This window comes from Danio rerio, chromosome 1 (assembly GCF_049306965.1).
Source record: "Danio rerio strain Tuebingen ecotype United States chromosome 1, GRCz12tu, whole genome shotgun sequence".
Lineage (NCBI taxonomy): Eukaryota > Metazoa > Chordata > Actinopteri > Cypriniformes > Danionidae > Danio > Danio rerio.
Window position 1 is genome coordinate 56,016,639 of NC_133176.1, and position 18,144 is coordinate 56,034,782.

The 18,144-nt window shown below is 37.4% G+C and overlaps 1 protein-coding gene across 51 annotated transcripts in view; it reads left to right on the forward strand.

Annotated features, from left to right (window-relative positions):
* Positions 1 to 18,144, forward strand: part of osbp (oxysterol binding protein) — a 41,571-nt gene that overhangs the window by 12,181 nt on the left and 11,246 nt on the right. For 4 of the 51 annotated variants that reach the window (XM_073947394.1, XM_073947471.1, XM_068220238.2 and 1 more), the window contains exons 5-18: positions 352 to 463; positions 2,005 to 2,203; positions 4,639 to 4,753; positions 4,920 to 4,983; positions 5,606 to 5,773; positions 6,799 to 7,044; positions 8,506 to 8,626; positions 8,838 to 8,941; positions 10,764 to 10,859; positions 11,012 to 11,199; positions 13,842 to 14,089; positions 14,188 to 14,226; positions 16,146 to 16,193; positions 16,289 to 16,327. In XM_073947394.1, the coding sequence (XP_073803495.1) occupies positions 352 to 463; positions 2,005 to 2,203; positions 4,639 to 4,753; positions 4,920 to 4,983; positions 5,606 to 5,773; positions 6,799 to 7,044; positions 8,506 to 8,626; positions 8,838 to 8,941; positions 10,764 to 10,859; positions 11,012 to 11,199; positions 13,842 to 14,089; positions 14,188 to 14,226; positions 16,146 to 16,193; positions 16,289 to 16,327 (1,787 nt within the window). The remainder of the gene's footprint in view (positions 1 to 351; positions 464 to 2,004; positions 2,204 to 4,638; positions 4,754 to 4,919; positions 4,984 to 5,605; positions 5,774 to 6,798; positions 7,045 to 8,505; positions 8,627 to 8,837; positions 8,942 to 10,763; positions 10,860 to 11,011; positions 11,200 to 13,841; positions 14,090 to 14,187; positions 14,227 to 16,145; positions 16,194 to 16,288; positions 16,328 to 18,144) is intronic. The other 47 variants (XM_068220239.2, XM_073947475.1, XM_073947405.1 and 44 more) reach the window with 22 other exon arrangements.

Here is an 18,144-nt window from a genome sequence, read left to right on the forward strand (position 1 = left end):
AATACCTGTTGTTAATAATTGTACTATTAAAGAAAAAGTTAGCATCATTAAAACATTTATTGGTCACACTTTATTTTGATGGTCCGTTTGTTGAATTTAAGTTACACTGCATCTACATTTCAACTAATTCTCATTGGATTTTAAGTAGACTGTTAGGTTAGGGTAAGTTGACATGTACTTGCAAAGTTTCTTGTAGTCTGTTAAATGTCTGTTGAAGGAGCAGTATCAGCAGATATTAAGCAGACAGTCTACTATGCTCAATTGGACCATCAAAATAAATTGTTACCCATTTACTTTTCAACACAATAATTTGCTCTTTGTGCTCATATGTGGTATTGTTTGCTCTGCCAGGTCCTTGTCTGAGCTGGAGGGTGTTCGGCTGGGAGGAGAGACGAGTGAAAAGATTCGCCAGGTGACGGAGCGAGCCACACTCTTCCGCATCACCTCCAACGCCATGATCAACGTAAGACCACCAACCAGCAGATTTCAGTCTTAGGGCTGCATGATATTGTTGAAAAACTGACATTGTGATATTTTGTCTTTCTGCAATTTATAATAGTAGTCAACATTTGGGATTCAAAAAAGCACACTCATCGGCCATTTTATTAGGTACAACTTACTAGTACCAGGTTGGACCCCCTTTTGCCTTCAGAACTGCCTTTAAGCTACTGGTAATGGAGAGATATTGGTCCATATTGACATGATAGCATCACGCAGTTGCTGTAGATTTGTTGGTTTCACATCCATGATGCGGATCTCCTGTTCCACCACATCCCAGTGGTGCTCAATTGGATTGAGTTCTGGTGACTGTTCTGGCCACCAGAAGATGCGCACATTTTGGTCATAAAGGGTTGGACATGGTCAGCAATAATACGTGGTGTTGGCACGATGCTCAATTGGTACTAATGGACCCAAAGTGTGCCAAGAAAATATCCCCCACACCATTACACCACCACCACCAGCCTGAATCGGTAATACAAGGCAGTATGGAATCATGTTTTCATGTTGTTGAATCCAAATTCTGACCCTACCATGCAAATGTTGCAGCAGAAATCGAGACTCTTCAGACCAGGCAACGTTTTTCCAATCTTCTGTTGTCCAATTTTGGTGAGCCTGTGCAAATTGCAGCCTCAAACACAATTGTAACCTGTAGTCTGGCACCAATAATCATGCCAGGTTCCCTTAAATCACGTTTCTTCCTCATTCTGATGCTCGGTTTTAACTGCAGCAGATCGTCTTGACCATGTCTACATGCCTAAATGTATTGAGTTGCTGCCTTGTGATCGGCTGATTACAAATTTAACGAGCAGTTGGACAGGTGTACCTAATAAAGTGGCCGGTGAGTGTATATTGCAATATGAATACAATTTTAATAGATAAAATAAATAGCTTTCTTTTTGGAACGAATTGATAATTTTAGATCAATTGGTTCTTATAGTTTTCAGGTGAATGTATTGAAAGATTAAATGTAAAATAACTCTGTAAAGTCTTCATTGTATAATTAAACAAATGATTAATCTTTTTTAAAGGGATAGTTCACTCAAAAATAAAAATTGTCATTATTTTCTCACCCTTTACTTGTTTTAGTCCTTTATGAGTTTGTTATTTCTGAAGATATATAAGACGCAAAAGAAAATATTTAGAAAAATGTTTGAAACCTGTAACCTTTGACTTCCACAGTATTTGTTTTTCCTACTATGCAAGTCAGTGTTTACCAGTTTTACTATATATATATATATATATATATATATATATATATATATATATATATATATATATATATATATATATATATATATATATAGTTTTATTTGATCTATTTTTTTGTTTGTTTACATTCTTTTATGTCTGATTTGTTTTATGCGACAGTAAAACGTGATACTTCACTTTCAGATGATGTACATATTTTGCAGCCCTATTTCATTTGTGGTTATCTGTTTGGCATACAAAAACCACCGTTAAACTACTTTTTAACGATTCTCTTGTAATGTGATATCCACCCAGGCCTGCCGGGACTTCCTAGCGTTGGCACAGGCTCACAGTAAGCGCTGGCAGAAAGCCCTGCAGGCCGAGAGAGAGCAGAGAGTGAGGCTGGAGGAGACGCTGGAGCAGCTCGCCAAACAACACAACCATCTAGAAAGAGCCTTCAGGGGAGCCACTGTCCTGCCTCCATCACAGAGCAACCCTGCCATAGACAGCAAAGGTACAGAAACACATTTGCACCGGGCACTTTCTTACAATCACTTTATATCTCTAGAAATAAGCATTGTGCATTGCTGAGTGTGCCTCAAAAAGGTGAGTGGGATTGACAAACCACCTGTAGAATTACTCTTCACTCTATACGCACCGTACACTTCACTTAAACTCCATCTTACAAGGATTCAGTAAGGAAAATGATGTTAACTTGTTTTCTTCAACCTTAAAATACCTCCTTTGCACAATGTTGTTCTATTTAATCTAAACATGCTTTCATAGTCTGTCTTGGGTTATGTGTAGTATAGTGCTTCCCACAGGTTTGAAATATTCGTGCTAGCCAAATTGAAACAAACCTTTTACTCCTGGCACATAAATGGTCAACTACATGCGACAAACAAAAAAAATAAGGTGATTTTAAAACAATTTGTATTTGTTATAACACTGTTATACACTGTTCCTTTCCAATGGGTTTGTTTATGTTGCTTATTGGCATGAGATTTTGTTCAGTGCTGCCAAATTATTTTAAACATGTATAATATATGTAATATATTAACATCATCTAATTAAAAAAATATACAGCAAATGAGAAATAAATGACAGAAGAAAGGAATAAAAACAGACAATCTCTGTGAAAGTTATAAAAATAACACTAATAAAAGAGATTAAGTAGATTGTAGATTATTTAAATAAGGCAAAGGAGTTGATTAAACATTTCTAATTGTGTACAAATTTTGTGCAGCCGGTGTAGATGTCCTCTCAGAGTAAATAATAACGTTTTCTAAATTGTTTAGATTAAAGAATGATTTACTTAATGTTTCTTTCTTGCACCCGGCTGTGCATGTGCAGTCAGCTGCGAAGCCAAGTGAAGGTAGGCTTAAATAAAAGGGTAATGCAAAAACGCATACAATTAATGACAACTTAAAAAGCGAAAGCAAAAGCCTAATCCCCGACATTTTAGGAGATTTAGAAACCCCGGTCAGACGCAAGTCTCAAAAAGACGTGTCTTATTGGGTCTCTGTATGTGGTAGTGTAGATAGTTCTCGCGCACACACAACGAGCAGTACGGTATGTGTTGGTCGAAAGAAGATTTTCCTCTGGTTATTAAATATCATTAAATATACTTGGGCATCCGTTGATATAAGGTCTATTTGTGGGAAGCCCTGGTATAGTTTTAAATATTTAATATAGTATATGTAGATAGTATAGTTAGATTACTGCTCCAGTATGGTAGTTGGGTGCAGGTTTAAAATAGTGTTGTGTTCATATTCATGATTGTGTTTATCATACTTGTCAACATTGGGATGTGAAAATAAGGGATATGCCCACTATAATGAGGGATTCCCCCGACATACCCCTCTCCCTCCCTTAAAAAAAATCGCCAAATTACTAAATATGTTCATTTGGAGCGGTTTCATTGTAAATAAGCAGTTAAATGGTCAGTAATATGTTTTAAAATTATTATTAACTAAAGAAAAAATAAATATAAACATTAGCAGCAAATACATTAGCAAACAGTTCAGCTTATTAAATTTAATAGCTATTATAAAGAAATAAAATTAAGCTATCAATCTCATTAGCCGTTTCTACACTGTATAACTTGCACATTCTGATTAAAGAGCAACGAATGAATCTCTCATTTATTAAGATTTTTTTTATTACATTAAAAAAGAGGTGTCACTTTAAAAATGCACACATCTAACGACTGACGCATTCGACTGCTTTCCTAACTTTTTATGCTCATTTAAGACTAAATTAGTTGTGTTTGAAAGAAAAAAAACCCATCAAGATTGTCATCTTTATATGTTATTATTATTAATTGTGTGTGAATGTCTGTTTAAACACGCACCCAAAAGCCGGACTTTCTCTTCGCTTCAAATCGCGTGTACAGAATCCGTTTAGGAAACAGCGTCTGTTTATCATTATGGAGCACGTCAGCTGACAGTCATGCCCCATTATATGTTTTGAGGATTGTATAGGATGGGCGACGGCACCTGTAATCAAAAGGGAAGGGAATGGCGCCTTTTTTAATATTTATTTTTGAATGTTTGCATTCCTAAACAAAGCGAAAGCACAGAACAGCCTTGCGTTTAAGAGCAAGGGGTGACCCCTGGTGGTTCGGCGGTATGGGTTGCGTATAGGGAGGCTCGGCTGTTCAGAGAAAAACTGAAAATACGGGAGAAACACAGGAAAATACCTTTACGGGATGATATTAGGATAGAACTGTACAATATGGGAGAATCCCGGGAAAAACGTGAGGGTTGACAGGTATGGTGTTTATTTATGTGGTCCTACAACACACATTTTGTTCCACTGTATGTCCACACAACCAGCGGAATAACAAAATAAAGCTTGACTTGGTGTTTGGGACAGTCAGCTATACATTTGGACATGACATACTGATCTCCTGTACACATTATACGTCCTGTTTTCTCCATCCGGTAGGCTCAGTTCCAGGAAAGGGTGACGCCAGTGACGAGGATGAGGAGAATGAATTTTTTGATGCCTGCGAGGATGTTCAGGAGTTCATCACTGTACCAGCAGACCCCAAATATCACAGGTCTTTATCTGCCGCCTCCCTTTTACACCCATCCTTTTGTCTGTCCCTTAACTCCTCATTTGAGTGTTACTGGACCTAAGTGTGTGTCTCTGCCTTCCCTTTCCCTTTCCTCCTCTCTCTCTCACACTCTCTGGCTCTCTTCATACCCTCTTTCCATTTCTCTCAGGAGATCCGGCAGCAATGTCAGCGGGATCAGTAGCGAAATGGGAATGGATGACGGGACGACGTCGGTAAGATGTTATATTTGACGAGTGGGCTTCATGATGTATAGTTTCAATTAGTGCTGCAAGATACTGGAAAAATTATGCAATATTGTTATTGAGGATTACGATATAATGAGAACGATATAACATTTCCCTAAAAAAATGCTTTTTCTATTAGCTATGTATTAAAATCATTTATTTATTTAATGAAGTTAAAATAAAGGGGTAAGCGTACATTAAAGATCTGGTGAACTGCTGACAAAATCTCCATATTTATTGCACAAAGCAATGATCAGCACGCAGAAGGATTGCCTTGTTTTGTATAATTGTATTTTGTTGATTTCTCATTCTTGTTAATGTACTTTTTGTTTTTCTGTATATATATATATATACTTTATATATATATATATACTGTAAATATATATATATATATATATATATATATATATATATATATATATATATATATATATATATATATATATATATATATATATTATAAATAAATTAAATATGTTTTTTACAGTATTGTGCAGCCCTCTATGTTGTATTTACTGTATGTATGTGAACAAAATATGGGTTCATGTGCTGTTTAGATGTGAAAAAACACACACACTGACATCTAGACTTGATTTTTTTTTTTGTACAGCTGGACGAACAGTCTATGGCATCCAATCCCGAGTCTCCTCAATCCCAAGAGGTAGTGCCTGTGAGGAAAAGACGGACCCGAATCCCAGATAAACCAAATTACTCTCTCAATCTGTGGAGCATCATGAAGAACTGTATTGGAAAAGAGCTGTCCAAAATCCCAATGCCTGTAAGCTCATCTGTGTCTTCATTTAAATGATGAATTTCTCACTTATGTTGAAGAATATAATAATAATTCTTAAATCCCAACTATCAGCCTTTTAGTCTATGTATTTACCTTTTCTGTTCTTCAGTATTTAATGTGGTCATGAATCCCTCTATTGACCTTATTCTAAAATGCGGAAGTGCGCCTGTTTTCACGATTGTCTTAGAACTTCCGTTTCAGTCGCCTATGGGAGAAATGACTAGGAATAATAAACGGCAGAAAACGGTCAAACTACTTGCTCTACAAACAAATGTTTGCATGACTATACAGACCAAGTAGAATAATATAATAAGAAAATATCAAATTGCAATATTAAGCAGCATAACAAGCAGTTTTTAACGTCAAAAAATGAATGGAAGTGAATGAGACCGGAAGTCTCAAGCCAAAAAGATTCAAATGGCAGCGCCCACTCGTCTGCGGAGAATAAGTTAAATAAATAAGTTTTAATAATAACCACTGTTGTAATGTTTATTATATTGGGAAAAAAGTATAATTAAAATGTTTTTATAGCATTACTATAATAAAATAATACAAAAGTACAATTAATTATATTTGTATATTGTATATAATTCATATATAGAGTGTAGTAACATACATGTGTGTGTGTTTGTGTATGTATATTATAAATAAAATGGAAATCTCATGCATTTTGGCTGTTTAAATCCTCAATAGCTGCGGACCTGAAAACAAACCTTTGAGAAATGGTTGCAAATAACAGACTGATATGCAAAGACTGGATTTTTCAATGTAGGTCCTTGTAAACTGAGATTTCAACAACCCTGTGTGCTAAAATGCTAAATGTTTGTGTGTGCAAGATTTAAAAAAAGAAGGCAAAACTTTGTAGTACATTGTTGTAAATTTTTTTTTAAATATATTTTCGTATCATTTGTATACGTTTCAAAGTAAATGAATACCAAATAGAACTGTGAATTAAAATCAAACATTGTTCATGGTGTGTCAGTTCCTCATATGCTCTGTGCTTTCCTCAGGTGAACTTCAACGAGCCGCTCTCCATGCTGCAGCGTCTCTCTGAGGATCTGGAGTACTATGAGCTGCTGGATCGAGGAGCAAAGTGCCAGAGCTCTCTGGAGCAGATGTGTTACGTGGCCGCTTTCACCGTGTCATCGTACTCCACTACAGTTCACCGCACCGGCAAACCCTTCAACCCGCTGCTGGGAGAGACCTTTGAGCTGGACCGCCTGCAGGAGAGCGGGTACAGGTCCCTCTGTGAGCAGGTGTGGCCCTACACACTCTTCATCCTGAGACGCAGGAAGAGTGCATTGAAATCAAGCCATCTGCTAATCTCTTCTTCCTTCTTCTTTTTTCTTCTTTCACCTTCTTTTTATTCTCCTCTAATTTTTTTCTTCCTTATCTCCTTTCTTCTACATCTTCTTTTCCTTATTTTTTCTTCTCCGACTCTTTCTTCTTATTATTGTTCTCCTTTGATTTTTTTTTCTTCTCCTTCTTTTTCTTCTTTTCTTCCTCCTTATTTGTCTTCTTCTCCTCCCTTTTCATCTTCTCTTCTTTTTCCTTCATCTATTCCTTCTCCCTTTTGTCCTTATCATTTTCTTTAACTTCTCATTTATCTTCTCCTTCATCACCTTCTTCTCCTCCTCCTTCTCCTCTTTTTTTCATCCTCCTTATTCATCTCCTTCTTTTTCTATCATCTTCTTCTCCTCCTCTATTCGTTTTCTCCTCCTCTTCATTCTTTTTCTCCTTCCCCTCCTTTTCTTCTCTTTCTCCCCCTCCTCCTCTTCTTCTCCTTTTTCTCCTCCTTTTTCTTCTTCTCTTCCTCCTTATTTTTCTTCTCCTCCTCTTCCTCCTCTTCCTTCATCATAATCTCATCCTCCTTGTCCTTCATCATCTTCTCATTTTCTTCATTTATCTTCTTCTCCTCCATCATCTTCTCCTCCTCCTCCTTATTCGTCGTCCTTATTCTTCTTCTCCTCTTCATCCTTTTGTTCTCCTTCTCCTCCTCCTTTTTCTTCTTTTCTTCCTTCTTATTCGTCGTCTTCCCCTTCTTCTCCTCCTTAATCTTCTCCTTCTTGTCCTTCATCATCATCATCTCCTCCTCCTTGTCCTTCATCATCTTCTTCTCCATTTCTTTATTTATCTTCTTCTCCTTCATCATCATCTTCTTCTCCTTCTCCACCTTCTCCTCCTTCTCCTTCTTAATCTTTTTCGCCTCCTATTTGTTCATCATTTCTCCTTGTCCTCTTCCTTATTCATCATCTCCTAATTTTCTTCTCCTGTCCTTATTTATTTTCTCCTTCATCATCTTCTCCTCCTTCTCCTTCATAATCTTCTTCTCCTCCTCCTTTTCTTCTCCTTCTTCTCCTCCTCCTCCTTTTGCTTATTCTCTTCCCCTTTATTTGTTATCTTCTCCTGCTCCCTATTCATCCTCTCCTTCTCCCTTGTCCTTTATCATCTTCTTCTCCTTATTTATCTTCTCCATCATCTCTTTCACTGCCCTTATTTATCTTCACTTTCATCATTTTCCTTTTTCTCCTCTTCTCCTCTTCCTCCTTATTCAACTTCTCCTCCTTCTCCTTCATAATCTTCTCCTCCTCCTCCTCATTTATTTTCTCCTCCTCCTTCTGTTCCTTCATCATCCTCTTCTCCTCCTTATTTATCTTCTTCTTCATCTTCTCCTTCTTATTCCTCTTCTCCTTCATCATCTTTATTTCCTTCTTCAGGTAAGCCATCATCCTCCAGCTGCTGCCCATCATGCGATCTCTGAGCGAGGCTGGACCCTGAGACAGGAGATCGCGCTGGCCAGCAAGTTCAGGGGCAAATACCTCTCCATTATGCCTCTGGGTAAAAACTGTTTTATTCTTTCATCTTTAGATCTGCAATTCAAACATGTGCTGGTTTCGTTTAACAGGGAAGTTAAATAGTTCATGCTAAAGTTCTCATCAGTTCCCTTTTTTTGAAAACAAACACAAGTAAAATGTTTGTGTTTAATTACATTCATGCCTAGAAGCAGATTTTCGCACGCTGGTCTTGAATTCCCTGTTTGTTTCTGCAGGTTCTATTCACTGTATCTTTGAGAAGAGCAACAATCACTACACCTGGAAGAAAGTCACAACCACAGTGCACAATATCATAGTCGGGAAACTCTGGATAGATCAGGTCAGAAATGCAGTTTGCTTATTAAGTTATCAAGTATAACCATCTCCCCCCTATCAAAAAAACTTTTTTACTCTTGCGGTCACGTGGAATGTCCTAAGAGCGGAGCTATCAGTCCCTTAGGGGGGAGCTAACAGTTCTTTAGGGCGGAGCTATCTGTCATTTTGGGCAGGACTATTAGTTCTTTAGGGTGGAGCTATCAGTTCGTTAGGGTGACGCTATAAGTAATTTAGAGTGGGCCTATCTGGTTTTTGGGGTGAAGCTATTAGACCTATAGGGTGGAGCTATCAGACCCATAGGGTGGAGCTATCAGACCCATAGGGTGGAGCTATCAGACCCATAGGATGGAGCTATCAGACCCATAGGGTAGAGCTATCAGTCATTTAGGCCAGGACTATTAGTTCTTTTGCGCAGAGCTATCAGTCCATAATGTTAGGTTCTTTAGGACATAGCTATCAGTCCTTTTAGGGTGGAGCTATCTGTTTGTTAGGGCGGAGCTATCCAGTTTTCAGTCAATTAGAATGGAGTTAAGCTGTGGTCACAGAGTTTTAGCGTGCGATATTCTGTCGTGCGGCGCTGCAAAAAGGGGCGGGATTAAACCAGCTTATTAGACATTTTTAAAAGCGAGCGATTTGTTCCATGTTATAAATTTCTGTCCAGAGAGGTCATGTTTTGATCCTCGATTGTTTTCACGCAGTCAAGTGATGCGATTTCGCAGGTCAGAGTTCACCAAGCTTGAACTTTCCACCGCAGCAACTTGCAAAACTTGACGCATGACCCCGCGTTTCCGGTCTGACGCATTTGCGTGCGTATGAATGGAAGTCAATGGGAGGAAAAGCCCAGTGTGACCACAGCTTTATCAGTTCATAAGACTTGAGCTATCAGTCTTTTTGGGTGGAGCTATCAGTCCCTTAGGGTGGAGCTATCACTTTAGGGTAGAGCTACAAGTCATTTAGGGAAGGGCTATCAGTTCGTTAGGGAGAGGCTATTAGTCATTTAGGGCGGAGCTAACATTTTTGGGGGCGGAGCTATCAGTCTTATAGGGAGGAGCTATCAGTCTTTTAGAGTTGAGCTAAAGGGCTATCAGTTCTTTAGGGCAGAGCTGTCAGCCATTTAGGGCGGGTCTATCAGTTATTTAATGCGTATCAGTTTTTTTAGGGTGGAGCTATCAGTCCCTTAGGGTGGAGCTATCACTTTAAGGCAGAGCTATAAGTCATTTAGGGAAGGGCTATCAGTTCGTTAGGGAGAGGCTATTAGTCATTTAGGGCAGAGCTAACTTTTTGGGGGCGGAGCTATCAGTCTTATAGGGTGGAGCTATCAGTCTTTTAGAGTTGAGCTAATAGTCATTGTGGACAGGTTTTTTTAGGGTGGAGCTATTAGTCCTTTAGGGCGGGGCTATCTGTCTTTTGGGGCAAAGTTATCAGTCAATTAGGGTGGAGCTATCAGTCCATCAGGGTGTAGCAGAGCTATTAGAGTGTGTCTTGTTTCTGCTCTGCTCTGCCTTCATTCATTTATCTCTTTACATTTTGTTAGCAACACTATTTCGACCATCCAAACGGTCCCCAAAGGGCGAAATCATGCATTGCCTACGTTTCTGGTCTCATTTTAGGGCTGTTTCAAGTGGATTTTTCTCATGATAAAGAAATAAAAAAGTTCAATTCCATCTTCTGTTTCAGGACGACTTTAATTGTATTTGCTATTTAATTTTGAGCAATCAACCAGACCTAATTACATTACATTACACAAATATAGTCCTGAAAGTGCAAAATCTATAGTAACCTACAGCATTTGACTGTATACATAAACTGTGTTTCTCTCGCCTCAGTCAGGAGAAATAGACATCGTGAACCACAGAACGGGCGACCGCTGCCATCTCAAATTCGCCCCATACAGCTACTTCTCCAGAGACGTGGCCAGAAAGGTGAGTCAGCAGCCACTCCACTCACTTCTTTTTCCCAGAATGCAGATGTGCCCGTTTTTTTCCTCTTTCATTCGTCACGCTGTTTGTGACCGTTCCGTCCTTCTCTAATTCACGTCTGCTTTCGCTTCCTTCTCGCGCAATGCTCTCTGCAGGTCACAGGGGTGGTGACGGATAAAGATGGGAAAGCACACTATGTTCTGTCCGGCACGTGGGATGAGAAGATGGAGTGCTCTCGGGTCATGCAGAGCAGTAGAGGAGGAGAGAACGGAGCCGATGGACGACAGAAAACCGTCTATCAGACACTCAAAGCCAAAGAGCTGTGGAGGAAGACACCGCTGCCGTAAGATATGCTCTGATCAGATGCTGTGCCATTTCAGACCCTCCTTTTCTTAAAAAAAAGGCACTAACAATGGAAGTGAATGAGGCCTATTTTCCCTATTTATTTATTTAGTTAGTTAGTTAGATAGTTTGTTAGTTTGTTAATTAGTTTCTTTTGGAATTTTGATTTAATATTTGATAGCAAAGCAGTCATACATTTTTATATTACAATTTTGGTGTTCTGTAAAATAAATAAATTAATTAATTGCATGATTATTACTTATAATTTTTAGTGTAATAGTATTATTACAGCAGTTACACATTTTTTTTAAAGATTGACACTAAAACAAATAAAACATTTGACCAAAAAGTTTTATATAATAGTAATATAATTGTTGATATTAATCGTGGGGGAAAATAGTTTCCCTTTTTGTTTTTTAATCACATGCCTGATATTAATGCAGGTGCTTTTATGTAATTTAAAGCTTTACATTTCTTCCTTAACATCTAATTTTTAGTTTTATAGTTTAGTATTTGTAATTTGTGCCAGTCAACATTATTATTTCATCTGAGCCTAACTTGTATTGAGCCTGGGATTATCCATTAATTAATAAATAATAATTAAAACACATATCTAAGACTTTAAAGGGGATCTATTATGCAAAAACCACTTTTATAAGGGGTTTAAACACAGTTTTGTGGCAGCAGTTCATGAATATAACCAGCTCCTAATGGTAAATATTTATTAAGTTATACTTTTACAATCACACTTGCTAAAATGAGTCTGAAGAAACACTTTGATTGACATTCTCCCTTTGTGTGTGTCTTTAGAGGGGAAAGTCCCGCCCATTAGTGACCATCTCTCCCTCATTAGCATGGGACGTTCGTCATGTTCTTATATCTGCCACTATGCTGACACAGGCCTCTATACCTCCGTCCTCTTCTGAAAAGAGCACAATCTCATTTGAGTTTAATGCGACAGTCATCAAAATGGCACAATTAGGATTAAAGGCTTAAAGAGCAGTTTTAAAGAGCTACAAAGATTCTTTGTGTGGTATTTTGAGCTACACACACACACTCTCGGGACATCAGAGACTTATTTTACATATTGAAAAAAAGGAGAGTAATAGGTCCCCTTTAAAGCAATGTTGGCATTACCTAATCAATATTTATGAACAGCGGTAGGCGTGGCTTAGAATACAGCGAGTGCACAGAGTTCTCTTTGAATCCAGCAGATTTTTATTTATTTTATTTACTTTTTATTCATTATTTTTTCATTTACACAACAACCCCCTCCCCAACAATTTTACCTCTTACAGATGAGGAAATAAAAAATATTTTAGGAAGAAAATAAAATATTAAATAAGAAAAATAATACAAAGTTAGTGAATAAATAAAGATTAATGCCGTCATAAATTATTTTCAGGAGACAGATTTGAACAGAATCCAGCTGATTTTTATTTTTTAGAAACAATTTTTTATGATAAAAAAAATACAGAACATCCACTTCGCCAAGAATGTATGAGGGAATAAAAACATAATAAAAGCATAATAATAAATAATAATAATAATATAAAAATAAAACAAAATAATACAAAATATTTAAATATTAATGACATTAATATGCATTTATTTTGTATTATTTTCTCATTTAATTTTCTTACTTTATTTTGTATTTAATTTTTATTCATGATTTTTAATTTGTTTTTACAGAACAACCCTTTCCCCAACAATTTAACCCCTTACAGATGACAGAATAATAATAATACCAAATAAATAAAGATGAATGCCTAATAATCATAAACATTCCTTTGGCTTAGTCACTTTATTAATCTGGGGTCGCCACAGCAGAATAAACCGCCAACTTATCCAGCATATGTTTTACACAATGGATGGCCTTCCAGCAGCAACCCAGTACTGGGAAACATCCATACACACTCATTCACACACACACACTCACGCACACACACACTACGCCAAATTTAGCTTATTCAATTCCCCATAGCACATGTGTTTGGACTCTGGGGGAAACTGAAGCACCTGGAGGAACCCCATGCCAACATGGGGAGAACAAGAAACGCCAACTGACCCAGTCAGGACTCAAACCAGCGACCTTCTTGCTGTGAGGGGACAGTGCTAACCACTGAGCCACCATGTTGCCCCATCATTAATATTCATTCAATCATTTTCTTTTCGGCTTAGTCCCTTTATTAATCTGGGGTTGCCACAGCGGAATGAACCGCCAACTTATTCAAGTTCTACGCAGCAGATGCGCTTACAGCTGCAACCCATCACTGAGAAACATCCATACACACTCATTCACACACATACACTACGGTCAATTTAGCCTACCTAATTCACCTGTGCAACATGTTTTTGGACTTGTGAGGGAAACCAGAGCACCCGGAGGAAACCCACGCGAACGCGAGGAGAACATGCAAACTCCACACAGAAATGCCAACTGAGGCTCGAACCAGCAACCTTCGTGCTGTGAGGTCAACGAGCTACCCCCTGCGCCACCGTGCCGCCCATCATTAATATTAATGTTGTATAATGAATAATATTAATAATGATTAATAATAAATTATTTTCAGGGGACACTTTATGTACAGAATCCAGAAGATTTCTCAACACTCACTAAAAAAAGGTTCTCTACATTTTCAGGGAGGGCGCTGAAAACATGTACTACTTCTCAACGCTGGCGCTGACGCTAAATGAGCCGGAGGAAGGCGTCGCTCCCACGGACAGCAGAAAGCGGCCGGATCAGCGTCTGATGGAGCAGGGCCGCTGGGAGGAGGCCAACGCTGAGAAACAGAGGCTGGAGGAAAAACAGCGCACGGCCCGAAGAGAGCGAGAGCGAGAGGCCAACCGCTCCGCCAACCCTGAGGAGGGTAAGGAGCCAGCGGACGGCGGTAAACTCTCATTTTATTATCATTCTCCTCGTCTCTTCTTCTTCTTCCTCCTCCTTCTGCGTTCACTCCTGTGTGTGTATCTCTGTCTTTCCCTCAAGCTCTCATTGAGGACTCCATATCTGACTCGCCTCTGAAAAGCAAGTACTCCTGCTCTACTTTCCTCTTTTTGATTGTCCTCTTCTGCATGTTCGTCCATCTCTTGTGCACAAACGCATGCAGATTGTGTAATAGAGCTAATTTGCATGACGTTAAAGGAATGGTTCACCAGAAAATGAACAATTTGTCATCATGTTTCAATTGCGAAACAAGTGAAGCTTGTTTTTTATGATCGACGAAAGGGTTTTGCTAGAAACAGATTAGCCAGTTTTAGGATGGGTAGCATGTTATACTTTTATAAAGTTAAAGTTTTATAAAGTTTTTTATAAAGTTTACTTGCGTTTTAATTTTTTTTTCCTATTTTTTTTTTTATTATTAAATTTTTTTACATTTTTATTAATATAAATTTTCTACAATTTTATTTTTTTAAATCATAGTTTGTTTTTTTGTCTCTTTTTTTCCCTTTTTATATATTTCTTTATGAAAATACTTGGATTTTTTTTTTCCCCAAAATATTTTTTTCAGTTTGCAATTTTTTTCATATATATATATATATATATATATATATATATATATATTTTATTTTAGGCTAAAATGTACTTTTGAAATATATATATTTTTAAACTTTAAATATTTTATAGTTGTAGTTAGTAACATAAAATTGTCTGTTTGATTAATTATTAAACTAATTGTGTTTGTCCCAAAATAAATGTTTAAATGTGCACCTTTTTTTAGATTTTAGTTATACATTTTTTTAGATATTACATATATTCTTAACTTCATATATTTTATTTGTTATTTATTTAAATTAAAATAACTTTTTTAATAATTTTAGTTACTTACCAAATAATTGTTGTCTATTTTTTATTATAATGATTTTATTATAATTATTTTGCCAAAATACATTTTTAAACTTTCACTTTTATTTTAAATGAAAATATTTAACATTTATTTTAATTAAAATAACTTTTTTTATTTTAGTTTGTAATAAACAACTAACCTTTTTTTCATTCTTATTTTGTTTTTTAAGGCAAAATGTACATTGGTACAACTTAAAATATTTTATTTAACATTTATTTAAATTAAAATAAATATTTTGATAATTTTAGTTAATAACAAAAAAAGTCTTTTTTTTAAATTAAAATACCCCCCCCCCCCCCCCACACTTTTTCATTTTTATTTATTTTTATTTTAAGTCAAAATTTACTTTTTCATATTTTTATTTATTTTTACTTTAAACATTTGATTTAACATTTATTCAAATGGGGACACGGTGGCTCAGTGGTTAGCACTTTCGCCTCACATTAAGAAGGTCGCTGGTTCGAGTCTAGGCTGGGCTAGTTGGTGCTTCTGTGTGGAGTTTGAATGTTCTCCACGTGTCGGCGTGGGTTTCCTCCGGGTGCTCCAGTTTCCCTCACAGTTTAAACACATACGCTGTGTCAATTGAATAAGCTAAATTAGCCGTATTGTATGAGTGTGTGTGTATGAATGTGTGTATGTATGGGTGTTTCTCAGTAATGGGTTGTGGCTGGAAGGGCATTCGCTGTGTAAAGCATGCTAGATAAGTTGACCGTTCATTCCTCTGTGGTGACCTCGGATAAATAAAGGGAATGAGCTAAAGGAAAATAAATGAATGAACAAATTTTTTTAAATGAAAATAAATACTCTAATAATATTACTCACTCTTGCTCCAATGTGACAAGTACCATCAACCTCTGTTATACTGTTTATCTTTTCTCTTCCGCTTGTAAATAAGTGATATTAATTAAGCTTTGGATGAACATGAGGGTGAACAAACGATGACAGGAGTTTTATTTTCGGGTGAACTATCACTTTAGCATCCAGGATCACTTTCCCCGCCTTCATTATGCCATTCACTCATTGTATTCTTTCTTTTTTGTCTTAATTTGCATCCCCACTTTTGTTAATTTTTGGCTGCTCGTCTCTGCACTCTGATCAGCTGAAGAAGTCGAGATTGCCACTGAGCCTTCTGAGACCACTGACAAAAGCAAGTACCATCCCATCCCTCTCTATAATCACTCCATTTCTCACGTTTATCGTCAAATCATCTTCATGTCTTCCCATCTGTCTGTCCTCCGTCAGCCGACACAGACGAAACCTCCTCTGATCTTTCACTCTCAAGCAAGTAGCAGAAGCAACACAATCATTGATAACTCTCTCTAGTGTTTTACTCTGTGTTTACATGCTGTTTTCACACTCGATGTGATTTCTTGGTATAAAATCAGTTCTGATTTCACCCTCTGTGTGTGGATTTTGCTGTAAATTCAGAATTGATGTACAGTTGAAGACACAATTATGAGCCCCTCTGTGAAATTTTTATTCGTTTTCATATACAAAAGTATTTTTTATTTTTTTTAAACGGGAAAAGAAAGTATTTTTTTTTGGTATTTTCGATTATATTTTTCTTCTGGAGAAAGTTGCTTTTCTTTTAGTTTGGTTGGAATTAATTAAACATTTTAATTTTTTTCTTAAACTGTAATGGTCATTATTATTACAAAATTACAAATTAATAATATTCAGGCCTTAAAAAGTCTTAAATTGACTGAAATATGTGAAGCTATTGATCCAATACTCATTCAATCACTCTTAGAACAGTATGTTGTGCATACATTTAGTATTTAAAGAGTTTTTCATGTTGTTAATTATGTTTAATGTAGTGTGTATTTATATAGTGCATTTATTGTGTATGGCCATACACCCAAAGCGCTTCACAACGTCCCTTTAAAGGCTAATTTATACTTCTGCGTCAAACACCAGCGTATGCTACGGCGCTGATGCATAGCCCTTCGCCGTGACCGTCACTGACGTACACCTTTCAAAAAATGTAACTACATGTCGCAACAACGTGTAGCGCATGCTCTGTTATTGGTCGGCTTGGTAGCACTGACGAGGCGGGGCGGGACAGAGAGCCGCGTGAATGGCATGAACCCAATGTAGCGATTGTTTACAAGTGTGGAGTCCCATGAAGGAGCTCCGGATGGAAAGTTTTGTTTTGTGTTTACGTCATAGTTAAAGTTGCTGCACGTCCGCCGGTTCCTGCCTCAAAATGAGCGAGTTTGAGCAACTTGTACATCCCGGAAGTGTTCAGGAAAAGCAAAAATCAGCGAAGAAATCCGACACAGAGGAACATTTACACCTCACTGCCAACTAGCGTTTCGGAAGTGTTAATGCAGACCAACAGAGACCGCGCGCAGAAGTATAAATGCACAGCCACGCGCGTTGCATGCGCCGTGGGTTACGCCGGTCACTTGACGCAGAAGTATGAATCAGGCTTAAGACAATTCATTTCACTGGGCGACCACCTTTATACACACCTCTCAAGCAGTATGTTTGGGCATTTTGTCTGATTAGGAAAGCATCAAATTCTTCAAAACTTACAATTACATTACATATTTGAAATCACCAATAAAATGATACAGCAACTGTCCCATTAGTTTTCTAAACAGTCAAATCAAACAAAATCTGCATATTTTCAGGTTGCCTGAGCTAATATGCATGCGCACTCAAAAGGAACGAGATCACGACACCAACCTCATTTATGGTCATGTTAAACATTTTCATCCTCTGGATGATGATCGTCAGATCGCGCTTGGTCTTGATGGCGAATCTCCTCCAGAAATGACAGCGTCTCTTTATTTACAAGTTTGTGGGCGTTTGAGTAGTTGCTGTCATGTGATGTGCATTTGACTGGACAAACTGTACCTCACATTTGTTTACAGATTACAAAACCAAAATACTTTTGTTTTTAAGTGTAGTTGGTTCAATTAAAAGTACAGATGTCAAGCTTTATGTGGATATATTTCTTATGTCTGTAAAGTTAGTATTCGCTGAGATTTCAGTGTGTTGTTGGCCACCAAACTGTTGTATAAGCACACATCTGGTCCGAGCTTCTCCCCCAGATAAACGTCAGTCTATAGCGGACGATGATTGGCTCCTGT